Here is a 14,254-nt window from a genome sequence, read left to right on the forward strand (position 1 = left end):
ACTCTAGCTGAAATTTGGCAAAAATATGACAATGCTCTTGTTACTGCTCTATTTAGTAGTAGAATCGCACTTATTCTTTCACAACTTTGGAGTCTTTTTAATAAATATACTGTATGCCACTAAAATCAAAATAGTTCATTTATGAAATGCTTTAATTTCCTGAAGGAAAGGGAAAAAAAAAGATTGGGAAGGCAACAAAGCCAATCAATCACTTAGAGATGCCCTTCATATCACTAATTTTTCTATATCTGAAGATGGCCACATAAACATCAGCTAATCACTTTGGGCTTCTTTACATTTTCATACTTGGAGATAAACCGGTTTGTCCTGTGGGTAATTTATGTGACCTTGCTTAGATAATTTGCAGAGCTGTTGTCATTTAACACCAGCTGGCAACCAGGACCATGCAGCCACTCGCTCACTCCCCCCAGCTGGCATGGCGGAGAGAATCAGAAGAGTAAAAGTGAGGAAAAACTTGTGGGTTGAGATAAAGAGAGTTTAATAGGAAGAGAAAAAGCCATACATGCAAGCAAAGCAAAACAAGGAATTCATTCACTGCTTCCCACCAGCAGGCAGGTGTTCATCCACCTCCAGGAAAGCAGGGCTCCATCACCCGTAACGGTTACTCAGGAAGAAAAACACCATCACTCTGAACATCCCCCACTTCCTTCTCCTTCCCCAGCTTTACATAATGAGCATGACATCACATGGTATGGAATATCCCTTTGGTCAGTTGGGGTCAGCTGTACCGGCTGTGTCCCCTCCCAACTTTTTGTGCCCTCCCAGCCTACTCACTGGTGGGGGCGGTGTGAGGAGCAGAAAAGGCCTTGAGAGCTTAGAAACAACCAAAACCATCACTAGCAACACTATTTCTATCCCAAACCCAAAACACAGCAGTACACCAGCTGCTAGAAAGGAAGTCAACTCCATCCCAGGGGAAACCATGACAACAGTAGAGGAAGAAACTCTATAGGAGTAGAGTTTTGCCTTTTCTCCATTTGAGGAACACAAAGTAAAGGGAGCCATTGGGGTATAACCATCTAACTGCTATATACGAGGGACTGGACAGGTAAATCATACTCACAAATATGCTGGCACTGCAGACAGACTGAGTATATTTTTTTTTCAGATTACAAACTGAGAAATAAGATTGCTACAGAAATGATACCTTGTAGTGAGTCTTGAAAAGAGACTCCTCAGTTGGACAAGCCAATTAAAAGCAATGCATGAACACTGGGTTTCATATAGTCACTTTGTTATAAATTTAACTCAACAGTAACAGAATTTCAGCATTTGGGTATAACAGAATCAGAGGAAGTTCAGATGGTCAGATGAAATGACTGTCAAGATATGGAGAAGTTTTCCAACCAGAAAAGACTACATAGATGAGGACCATTTCACTACAAAAGGACACAACTGATGGACTGCACCAGAAGTTCAAAAACTCTTCAATGAGATGATTAAGGGACATTTACTTACTATTTTCATAACATGAACTAGGCAACACTCTGTAAACTTACTGGCCAACCGGTTCAAGCGAACAAAAGGAAAAACTCTTTCACAAAGCACATAACTACATTGGGGAACTCATTGCCACAGGATGTTGTGAAGGCCAAAAGAATTAAAGGGTTCAAAAAGGTTTTAGAAAAATTCATGGAGGACAGGTTCATCAAGGGCTAATAAACTCAGCAGCCCGGATACAACTGCCAGCTTAGGAAGTCTCTGAATTACTGACTATCGGAAACATGGAGAAGATACCAGCAGAATAATTGCTCTATATACACCCCATTTCTTACGCTGTTTCCTTCAGCAGCCACATCTTTCCACTACCAAAGGCCAATAGGCCAGATGGACCTTTCCTTTGATCCTACACGCAGTCAGTTGATCTGACAACTGAGGGGCAATTAAATCCACATATCTCGGACCTTGTCAGAACAATACTCTGGTGTGGGCTACAGCCATATGGGGGCGGGGGGGACAAAGCAGAGTCACGGTGAGGGGGGAGAAAGGAAGGTGATGTTCTCTGCATTTGGCAGGTAAACCCCAGCCATCCCAGTTACTCTCTTTCACAGAAAAACACGTTTCTTTGTTGCTTTCTTGGATTTCCATACTTTTTCCTGTGGTAGCTTAGGAACCTGAAATTTAGTCACACTTTGACTAGGTTTATTGAGTCACAGGCTAAGTTTACTGATACACTTTCATTTTGTACTAATATTGTTCTTTAAACAACTCTTCTCAGTCCTCCTTGCTTACTTACAACTGTTACCCTCCCATCTTTTAGAAAATAGTTACCTTCCCTGTCATAATTTGTTTTTTAGGCTAGAAAAGTTAAAACTTGCTGTTTTTTCATAAGTCAGATTTCTCATTCCCCTGGTCTTCCCTTTCCCTATGCTTCTCCCAGATGTAATGGGTGAACCCAATTTGATATGGTATTTCAATAAGGCCACATCAGTGCCTTGCACAATCTATTAATATTTCTTCACCTCCTGAAACTATTTATGCTGATGCACCCTAAGAGTAGATCCAATCCTATTTTATAATGCTGGCTCAAAGTCACTGTGTGCTGCAGTACTCTTTCCAGTACTGTGTACTCCAGTACTCCCCATCCTGACATTTACAACTTATGAACCCCCACAGTACAGTAGTGAGTAGTCTCTGTTTCCATGACCTTGTAGTTTCTGTAGTTAAAAGAAATTCTTTTTTTATTACCCTCATCATGAAACTGAGCCAACTCTTTTTGTACAACACGATTTTTCTCTGTATTGACAGTGCCTTTCAACTTTTGAGTCATCCGTACATTTCATTAGCAGACCACTCCCTTTCTTCCAAACTAAATTTAATCTCAGACTGGTCATTGAGAAACTCTATTAGTAACCTTCCCCATGGCGATAACTTCTTTCTGAGTTCCTTTCCTTTATCACCTTTACAATTCTTAAAAGTTCTCTTATTTTCACATCAGCAAATGACTTCTCATTTGGCATGATATCAAATACAAAAACCTCTTATTGCCTCTCCATTCATAAAATGTGACACAGCAAGAGAGCTCAGAAAGTCTTCTATGGAAGTTTAGGAATGAGATCTAGGCAAAAAGATACCTGGTTTACTTTTTCCTTTCTGTTGTGTAGCCATCACTTTTTCAGGTTCAGTTCTACCTCCCGCAAAATGAATTAAATTTCTATGCATGGATTCCAATTATCCATCCCGACTTTGCACCACGTTGCTCTCCTTACTGAAATGTAAGGCAGAATATCAATTTAGCTTTGGAACATTCTTTACATTATTCCTAAGAGCAGCCACATCCACTCTACACAGAAACTTCACATCTTTTCCTGATATCTTTATATTGACATGAAAAGAAAATCCCCTGTTGCTTAATTTCTGTAACTCAGGGTCTGGGTTTCACCTCATCTGAATCTCGTTATTTCTGTGTTTTCCAACACCAAGCCTCAGACCATGAGAACTAGAGCTATTCGTTGCTCACCACACTTTTTTCACTCCTTTGGACTCCTTTGGAGATCAGAAAGTTCTCCAGAGGGTGAGCTAATAAGCTTCCTTCTCCTCAGGCATGCTCCTCAGCTTTATGATTTATCCTGGTCTGTTCTAGAAGGAACTGGATGTATTGGGGGAATAATCTGGATCTTTTTCCCCTGGTGCCATAAGAAGTCTTTCTGTTGCATATCCACACCAAATTTGCTATCACCCAATATATAATCCAGTTCTCCGTTCTGTGGACCCATGCTGATGACAGGCTTCCTGAATTTTCTTAATACGGAGACACCAGTCACATGCCTCCATTATTTGTGCAAATCACAGTTTTTTCCCCATTTTTTTTTTGGCACTATTTCCCAATATACCAGTCCATTACCTAGAAAGATGTCACACAGAATCAGTAGAACAACCTCTTTATCTTCTTGATTCTTCCCTTTTTTTGCCGAGTTTGGTTTCATTTTTTCAGTTTCCTTTACCACTAACTTTTGTTCCTTGTTCTTTAGCACTGCAAATGTCTTCAAACCTAATTCAGCTCTTCCTCTTCTTTTTCTTTGTGGCCTTGTTTCCACCTGGGTCACACTCCTTATCCAGCAGGCTATATAGCTTCCTTAGTTTCAGATCTTATTTGGTAGATGCCTACATATATGTACAGTGTCAGACCCTACCTTCCTTTCCTGTATTTTGTCTTCAAAATCCCATTCTACCATCATCTCTAGCTCTATTCTTTTGTCCCAGGGTCCCCTCTTTCTCAAGTGTTATAGTGTGACATTTCATACATTAATATATTCCACTGCATATCCACTTTTAAAACTCATAGCTTCAAATCTTGGTCTCACATCCTTCTTTGAATGTTGCTAAGGCTGTCTCACTAATTATCCCTTTCTTGTCTTTCTTTGAAGGAAAAACCATTAACTTCTTTCAAGCAAACTCCCTTTACTGCCTTTTAGCAGCTGAAGCTGCAATCTGTACTCCATTAAGGTTTTACGTTTATTAATATATCTATTAATGTAAGAAGCGATTCTTGCCCAGTGAACACTCCAGCCAGAGGGGCCTCTGTCTAATTCACGTAACAGAGCCTCAAAGACAAGGAAGATCCTGAAGATTATGAATTGCATGCAAATCAAGCAGGAGGCACAGAAGTTCACTTACCCAAACAAACAAGGGCTCAACTCTTCCCTGCCAAGGACCGGATCCCAGACAAGCTCTCCTATTTGCTCTCCTCCCACTGTTCTTGGTAAATCTAATCTCACGCTTCCTCCATGTTGTAAAACCACAAATGGGTCTTGGAGAGGTCTGAGATTCTCAAATATGGATTTTTCAGTTAGGTCAAGCTGCTTGTTTTTTAGCACTGTAACGTAATTGACAGCTGTTTCCCCTTAAAAATAGCTGCTTCCCTATCTTTTTCAAACACCAAAAGACTAAGCTGTAAAATACATGATGACATGTATTTATATTACATAACTGTAAACATTGAGTGAAAAGCACTCACACACGTAATTTCCCCTTGCTGTTGCTCTCCCAGGCGTTCTCAAGTCGGGGGGGAACTACCTCTGAAAAAGTTTTCCCAGAAAACCAGCTCATAGAAAAACATCTTTCCACCAAGAACTGTGTACGCCCCATGTGAGCGGATCTTTTACGTGAAGTTGTAATTGCTCTTACCATTGGACAAGCCAAAATGGTAATTTCACAGAAAGCCTTTCTTCACTAGCCAAACAGCATGGGGAGAGTAGGTGCATTTTAGGGGAACTCTAAATTAGAGATTGGCTCTGAGACAGGAAAAGGTGTCAGTTAAGGAAAGTGGATTGGGGGTGGAGGAGCCATTGTTCTACCCGCAATTCATTTGCCACTTTCTTTTCAAACGTCGTAAGTGACTGAAAGAGTTTGAAAGTCAAGTAACACGTCAGAATCAGGGTTATTTCACAGTAAAGTATACAGAAAAGGATACAGAGAGGATATGAAAAAAGGATGTCTTATTAAGTAAAGACAGTCTTCCCAGAGCTTGGCTTTCAATATGTTTCAATTGCACTAATATTTTATAATTTTAATATGGTTATTTCAGATTATTTAAGATTATTCTTCATAATGAAATTTACGGTTAATTAAGAGTTTTTATTCTGTCTTTGCAGCAATATGAAATAATCCAGATGAAAATGGACCAGCAAATCATGTCGCAAAGGCAGGCAATGTCATGGCTAGAGACGCCAAAGTTCAGTAGTCAATTTACACCTCATTCTGGCCACAGTGAGACACACCGTGCTCACATGGTACAGCACACGCCCAACAGATTATACGTGTCTGGAAGCTCTTTGATTAATCAATTCCCACAGGTTTCTGCTTCCCATTTGTCACATATTCCTCTTGTGTGGATACGGGGAAACAATTGCTCTTGAGGCCAGGCAAAGTGTGACCTGTACAAAGTGCATATATATATGCTCTTACCCTGCAGCAAATCTGAGATAACGTCTCCTGTGTGAAACAAGGAGGAACACACCTGTTTGCCCTCTAAGTCAATGGTCAGAGCTACCGGGGAGTAGTAGGCAGCACATGCTGAGGTGATTCTGGATGTGGCATTATTCCTTCTGACTCTTTGGCAAGGAGGGCTTCTGATCTTTACTACAGCCCATAGGTATTACTGTACTATAAATATATAATGTACATATATAACAGTGCGTCTCACATTTAAATGCTTTCCTGTGGAGATGAGTAAAGACAGAACTGTTTTTTTTTAAATTGATAAAAATAGTTTGCCAATGGATCAAAGCAGGAAGATTATTGGAATATGGCTTGCAACCAGACAAATAATTACAGAAGTAAAACAAGTTGACAAACGGATATATTTGAGCATATTATGGGGCATAATAATGATAACAAAGCATCCACAGTTCACCCACATCCTCAGAGCACTTAAAAATCAGATTCCTCAGATGAGCAAGTTATTCAATCAGAAAGGTATACTAGTTCTGGGAATGGTGGAGCTAGATGCTCTGCACAGCCAGAGAGGGATTGTAGCCACTGGTCCTTCAGCCTGTCTGATCAGGCTTTCCTCTTAGATTAAGATCAAACAAGTCAAAACTTCTCTCCTCTATAACACGCCAAGTGCACCTCGACTTCACTTATTACAGGAAGGATATTTTTTGAGATGGAATAGGAATACTGGAAAACTATTAGCATGATTTGATGTGTGTGTTCATTTCAAGAACGGATTAGAATGAAAGACGAAGGAAATTTAATTTCCACAGTTCAGTAAAACAGTACCACGGGAATGAAGAGTAAGTGCTTGAGGGCACAGAACAACATAGTTTTAATCATTTGAGTCCCCTTAGTAAAAATTGTTAATTGATAGAAGGTTGCAGAGAACTAATGAATTACTAATAACTAAGGGCAGACTGGTGTGATAAGTCCTAGACTGATAAGGAATCAAAATATGATTTATTCCATTTAATAAAAAGGCACTGGCTGCTGAAAAAAAAAAAAAAAAGGAAAAAAAAAAAGAAAACCCCAATCAACCCAAACTCCCAAACTCAGAAATGGAAACTGCACAAATAATTTTGAAAAAGGGCTGTGCACATTTCTGGAGCAGTAAAGACTACAGAAGGATAGTTATTAGTGTTGTGGGACCACAACAAGGAAAAGGTTTATAAGTGGCCAGCCTTAATGAAGTACACATCCTCCTCTTGACTTGCAAACATCACTCTCCTTTTTTTTTTTCCCACAGATAAAGCCATTGTTTTCACACAAACACTTCAGAGAAAAAACTGAAAAGATACTCAAATGACCAATGCTGACTGCAGAATTACATTTGTGATCTGCTATCAGTACGTGATAAAGTATGCCAAAGTCGACAAAAGAGGTTGCAAACACTGGTGTTTTGATTCTATTGGTCAGCAAATTTGTGAGTAACACAACGAGCCTGTGTTTCAGATGAGGCTCGCTATTTTCTCCAGGTATCTTGAAAACAACAATACACTGCTTTTCCACAAAGAAATTTGACTTAAGGAATTTTCTCATTCATAGAATCATAGAATCGTTAGAGTTGGAAGGAACCTTAAAGATCATCTAGTTCCATCCCCCCTGCCATGGGCAGGGACACCTCCCACTAGACCAGGTTGCTCAAAGCCTCATCACTATGTTCTTTGCTATAATAGCTTCTAGTAATGATGATTTCATGCAATAAAGTTATTGCAGTGATTAAGAAAAATACAGCAACGAAAACAGACAGTGTGACTGGCGGGTAAGAATTTAAAGAAGGCTTTACAATGAATGGATCAGAATCAGCCACTTCCCAACACAGCAACGGTTTTACATGAGTAAGCACAGTGAGGAAGGTGCCAAGAGTTAGAGGAGACGTGACAGCACCTATCAGGAAAAGCTTGTGCTGCAGTTCCAGTATATGCTGAAACTCCAGTAAGGAGTTGGGTTTAGTGAAGCTGCCATGACTGGCTCAATGTAAACCACTCCTGAGTATCCATAACTTTCCTACATGCAATGTGCCATTCTCGATGCGACGGTAAGCCCCACATGGGGGCTCACAGCTCACCTTTAAACTCAGTCTCTCCCAGGTACATGGAAAATATCTTGTGGCTCTTACCAACATGGAGATTTTTAGTACACATTTTGCACATTCAGGAAGATTAGTCCCCTGAGCTAGTACAATACGCCCACTATTTTTTAATTTTACACTGGTTGTAAAAAAAAAAAAGAGATTACAATTGTTAGTGACTAGCATTCCTTCCTGTACCAGAAGCAACAACACGTTCTCAGCGACTTCCTCAGGAATTCTCACTCCTCTTTGGCCATTTGTTATCAGTTCTAACAGTGATGATCATTAGCGCATGGAGTATGATAAACTCATTACCAAAATCTACAAAGAAGTGCAAAACCCTGCATTTCCTGGCATGTGTTCCCATTAAATAAAAATACTGGATCGTCAGTGATTTAGAACAACTGCCCAACAGACCTAGCTGAAATCTGGATTTTCCGTTTACAAGAAAAATCAGTAACAATGTGAAAGTTATGGAGTAGGACCGAAAGTCAGCCTATCCCAACATCCAGCCAGAAGCAGCAGTAGCACACATCAAGGCAGAACACAAAAATGGGGCACATGGAGATTACAGCTAGACAGGTGGGTTTAAAGGTTCTGAAGCACGTACTTTCCAGTCATTTGTCTAAATTTATTTGAACTCCTTCATACTTCTGGGCTACTCAACTCCCAGTACTGAAAATTACTTATACTGGGTGGGGGGAGGGGAAAGGACTGTCATTTGCTTTAAAATTGAAGCTTGAGAATTTCCATGACAGGACCCAAGTTTTTGGATCCTCAGTCTTCAACTTACTTACAAGAAACGTGAATTAGTTATAGAGATATTGACCAAAGGACCCCAGAAAGTCAGCATTGTAGGCATATGGTGAAGAACGGACCCAAAAAGAAACAGTTCAGTATGATTTGAGATACTAAAATATGTCAATTTCTCAACTGAAATTAAATAATCTGTCTAGCTTTTTCAATAGAACATGCATACAAAAATCAGGGAAATTGAAACTCCTTTGGCGTTTTCATTTAAAAAAAACCCACAAACAAAAAACCACTGGTTTTCTGTTAAGAAACTGAGACAAAACAAAATCCCAGTGAGCTCTATTACTGGATGAAAATTCCATTACCTAAACCAACTTATTTGTCTTCAACTATTCATCCAGAACTATGCCAGTTATGTAAATAATTACTTACCATGCTTGTAACACTCACTAAATGGTACATATTTCTTGATGATATGAGCAGCAAGTTATTTGTCTTGATATTTTTAATATCCTAAGAGAAGTACTATGACATAGTCGTTAAATCTATTACTGAAAATCACATAAACGAAATTTAGTTTGCACTTCTAAAAAAAAGTATGTAAAGGTCTGAAAACACATTCCACTGTATCTAGAGGCAGAGAAAAATTCTTGTTTCCTATAAATAAAAGATAGGTACCAATGTAATGTATTGCACAGTACCAAGCTAGAAGAGTAACAGTACTTTAAAATGAAGTTCTGTGAGAAAGTCATGAATCTTCCTTGAAACAGAGCTACATTTTATAAACAATTCTGATGTTGCGGACCAGAATTGTAAAAATATTTAGATACCTAAAAATGCAAATAGACAGCAGAAGGAATTTTCATGTTCACTTTAGACACTTAACTCCCCCAAATATAATCAGAGATGATTGATTGGCCTTGCCATCGTTCATCTGCTAAGAAATGAGAGGTGATGGGAAAAATAAGCTTCTTGCTTATATTATTAAAAAATGTTTACCATTCTATAGCAAGTAAAGCAATGCAATCAATAACAATTAGTAACATTGCTGATTTTGGTGATCCTACCAAATGCCTGATGTATCGTTACTTGCTCAAATACCTTTACTAATCTGACCTCTCTGCTGTAATTAGCTCAGAAAAATGAGAATAAACAACATATGCTATAAAATTATTGCATCATTTGTGTTACAGTGCAAAAGTGGAGTTAAGCCAATGGCCTGTAGTGTTGCCGCCAGCAAAAGAAAGGAAGAAATGACAACAAAACCAAAAATCAATCTGTAAACACTTGTAGGTCTCTCAGTAGGTGAGCAACCAACTACATATCACAAATTTGGACTAAGTTGCTATTTATTTTGAAGGCAATGCAGAGATGTAAAAAATAAAAGCGTACATAAATCAAACCATTGCTGCTTTCAAGTGCAGCTGCTCTTGTCATGCCAGTTGTTATTGCAAGTTGTCAGGGAACAGTTCTTTTCATTTGCAGATAACTCTAGGAGATTTTTATGAAAGTGGAATTTGACAAAAAAAGAAAGCTTTTATATTCTGCCCCACTCTGATAGTCACAGTACCACAGAAAAGCATTTAATATGTATAAAAGCACAATTAACTGCAACTGTGCTTGGGCAAACCTCGATGACTTTTAAAAAAGGCTATAAAGACTATCCCTTAGTTAGAGTTCAGCATATATATTATAATAATAAACTGAGACCAGATTTGTCATATCTTACCATCTAAAAATTAGCTGCCTGATCCATTTTATAATAGTCTTTCATTGACGGAGAGATTGAGGCATCACAAGTAAGTTATTCATCCCTATCTAAGAATGATACCTAAAGTATGGGAATAAATAACCCTCTAAAGGAGTTTTGCTTTCAACTCTCAAGACAGGGAGCGTAGGCAACTGCCTCAGACCTGATGCCTAACGTTTAGATGGAGTCATTTATATCAGGTATGCCGGACTGATCACTGCCACTTTAACAGTAAACCAGAGTATGCATCAAGATAGATTAAAAAGACCAGAGTTAAGAACACCGTGGCCATCTCCTCACTTTGCACAGCTTGTTTGCTTTGCAGTTTATGAAGCAAGGATACAAAGCCACTCACAGATTGATAGATCTTGATAAGATGACAGACACAGTCAGAAGGATGCATCCACACGGACCAGTTTCAAACTGAAAAAGAAAAGGACCGTTTTTATTTTGTTTGTTGTGTACATTTTTTGCCCAATCCTAAAGAAATGCAAATCAAATTGAAAGCAGAAAGAACTGGTCTTGTTTATGCTAAAACAGACTTTGTTGCTCTGTTTGTCAGACGCAAGACATGGCCGTATAACGTCTGAAACCATGTTCAGAAGACATCATATGAGTCTGATAAACACAGAAAAACTGGTAGCTGAAAGATAGCAGGTTTAGTATCTTCTCTATACACAGTACCTGGTGAATATTCTGCTGAAGAAACACAATCAGATCTTCATATCTTGTGGCACTATGTAGTACTAGCTGGGAAGAAATGTAAGAAGAAAAAAAAGTAACTGAAACAATAACAGCTCATTTTTATAACCTGAAAGTTGAACTAAAGTAGGCAAAACTAAATCTGACTGGAAAGATTTGAACTAACAAAATGGAATAAGGATCTAATGAAATCTACCTCTTTCTGTTGATACTTGGTATAATATTGCATCTGAGCACTTTGTATATTCTGAATTTTTAAATAGTGCTTCTTGTTGTTTTTAAGTTCATTGACCAGACAGTTTGATTCAATTTTAAGCACTGTTTATACAATGAAAAACAATTCCTAGAATAAACGTAGGAATACTGCAGCTTTACAAGAGAGAGAATGGGCAAGTAGCTCAGGAGTTTGCACCTATGTGGGGAGCCATCTATAGCAGGCATGTGTCAGAGCCCTTCTTACCATAGTCTGAGAATACTCCCAGGAATACCCCTATTTAACGTGAAGTTCAGGAGAGTTCACAGATCCAGGCCCTTACTTCAACATTGTCTATTTTTCCATCTTCGGGGTTTGACAGAAATGATGGTCTGGCGGCCACTGTGTGAGGAAAGCTCAAGCAGTCTGGATTATATTCCTTTCCATCACATTTTCACCGTGGCTATGTCCACATGATCTTTGATAAGCAGGGACTTAGAGGCAGCGTAATGGTGACAGCTGCACTCTGAAATAGCCAGCAGCTCAGAACTGTGTTAATGTATTGATTAAATCATCTATCTTGTCTCTTGGAAGAGCCTGTTATAGCCAAGGCTTTCTGCTCCATTCACCCTATTTATACGGGTTTTCACTTCCAGTTGTTCCCAAACTGTCTGGTTCTGAAAACTTGCTGATACATCCATTCCTCCATTTAGGAGGCCAGTAATATTTCCTTAAACCACTAAAGCCTGGCTTGTGGCACCAGTGTTTGCAAAGCCATTTGAGAGCTTCACATGGAAATAAAGGCATAACTGGAAAGTATTTTGTCATTTGGAGCTTCTGGTGGAAAAAACCAAAAGGCAAAGAATTCTGTGTAAGACAAGAAGAAAATATTATCTTTTGATGCTCATGGCCACGCTGGTCAACTTGAAATGATCCATGTTCACTTTTACTGCATATCAATAAAAGCAGGCAGAGTTTCTAAGTTTGACAGGTAGATGGAACAAAAAGGACTTCAGAGAGACCAACTGCCCACAGACAGTGGGACGACGCAGAGCCAGACCAGACTACAGGATTTTGTTATTTCCTATTGGGTTTTGGATCACAAATAACTACTTTGACATAAAAGACCTTAAAACACTAAGAGAGCAATGGAAATCAGATTCATTGTACTAAAATAAGAAAAGCTAGAAATAGGAAATATGGAGAATGTTACTGTGAGTTACACAGAGCCTTACAGTTTCTAAGATTCCATCCGCCTTGTATTTTCCTACAGGAGTGAACTGCTGTCTTCCTGAGGGCCTGAAGAGGATATTCAGACAAAACCAAAGCTCACGTTAAAAGCAACAAAATGGCATTAAAGAGAAATCAACATGTTATATCAACTGAATGATGAGCCAAAGATTTTGTATTATAATTTTTAACCACTTTTTTTAAAAAGGACCTCTTCCATAATAAGTTCATATTGCATATTAAACAAACTTTTATCGATAGAGTACATACTTTATCTGTGCTGTGCTCTCTCAGTCTATTTAATGTGAATTACAAGTTTCTCTATACAGAAAGAGGATAAATACAAGTTTAAGATGTTACTGACAGTTTTTATTAGAAAAGAATATCAGAGCAATAACATAAAAACAAGCAGAAGAACATATGTACAATATCAGCACAGAAGCATTTTATAGATGTAAAATATGCAAAATATAATTTGAAATGACTTTGAATTTGCTGCTTCTATTTCAGGTTTGAAGAATGACTTCTGTGCTCTGTTATATTTCAGCTATCTTAGCTGATGTAATAAAAGGAATGACCTATTCTAACAAAACCTGGCTCACTTAAAATATCGCGTAGGATCCAGTACAGCCAAAGCTAGCTATCTGAAAGTTAGATGTCTTGCGTACAAGCAGCCTAACTGCATAGCATAAACACAGTAACTAGCAGACAGCTACAGCAAAAGGAAACTAATCCCAGCCATAATAGAACATCCTGCCATACAAAATTGTTGGAGTAAAATGCTGCATCTGGAATAATAACTCTTGATAAAGATTTTGGAGGAATCCTAGACTCAGTGAAAGGATCTTTTGCAGCAATTGCAAAGAATTTGACTATTCTGTCCCAGCTACTGGGACGGCAGAAATGACATTTTGCATTTCTCCTTAAGCCATTTTAGACTGCATAAATACATCTTACAAAACTTTCATTTTGTGAACTATGTACATATATAACAGAGAGAAGTACAGGAGCACTGTACAATAAATAAAACTGCTTCTCCTACTTACAGTGCCACAATTGCTTTTTCATTGCCTCCTGCACGCCACAGTATGTCTGCAATAGCCATGGTGAGGCACTTGGTCCTGTGAACTTCTGAAGGCTGAAGACAACTGCAGTCCAGGAAATGCAAGAAACAGACAAGTACCAAAATTTGCATTGGGAAGCTTATGCATTAGAGGGCAAACTGCCCCAATTACAGTATAGGCAGACTCATAGCAGGTTTGTAGCTAAAAGAACAAAATAATTGTTTTAGAGACTATTTAAGTGTTGCAATGCCTAATAATGAGGTTCTGGCAAGTTGCCTCAGAAAATTCTCATTTAGGTATCTCAGTTCCTTCTATAGTCAAGAGACAACTTGGATGGCCAACTCAAAAAAGTCCTTTAAGTTGAACAGGGAGCTAGTATTGTAACTGACACACCAGGTATAAAGGTACATCCAAATCCGACCTTTCTCTGAGGATTAACCATCTGACTGAATTGCCATGAGAGCACTCGCTGTGCACACAGTATGAAGACTTCTCAGCACTGGACTGAAGAGGTGATAGGAGGATGTGGTGCT

The 14,254-nt window shown here is 38.7% G+C and overlaps 1 protein-coding gene across 2 annotated transcripts in view; it reads right to left on the reverse strand.

The window, feature by feature from the left end:
* The window catches only part of MINDY4 (MINDY lysine 48 deubiquitinase 4), an 82,131-nt gene that overhangs the window by 32,955 nt on the left and 34,922 nt on the right, over positions 1-14,254 (reverse strand). For both annotated transcript variants that reach the window (XM_063324315.1, XM_063324314.1), the window contains exons 10-13: positions 13,704-13,805; positions 12,663-12,726; positions 11,217-11,282; positions 10,888-10,955 (exon numbers count right to left, since the gene is read on the reverse strand). In XM_063324315.1, coding sequence (XP_063180385.1) covers positions 10,888-10,955; positions 11,217-11,282; positions 12,663-12,726; positions 13,704-13,805 — 300 coding nt within the window. The remainder of the gene's footprint in view (positions 1-10,887; positions 10,956-11,216; positions 11,283-12,662; positions 12,727-13,703; positions 13,806-14,254) is intronic.

Source organism: Chroicocephalus ridibundus, chromosome 2 (genome assembly GCF_963924245.1).
Source record: "Chroicocephalus ridibundus chromosome 2, bChrRid1.1, whole genome shotgun sequence".
Taxonomy (NCBI): domain Eukaryota; kingdom Metazoa; phylum Chordata; class Aves; order Charadriiformes; family Laridae; genus Chroicocephalus; species Chroicocephalus ridibundus.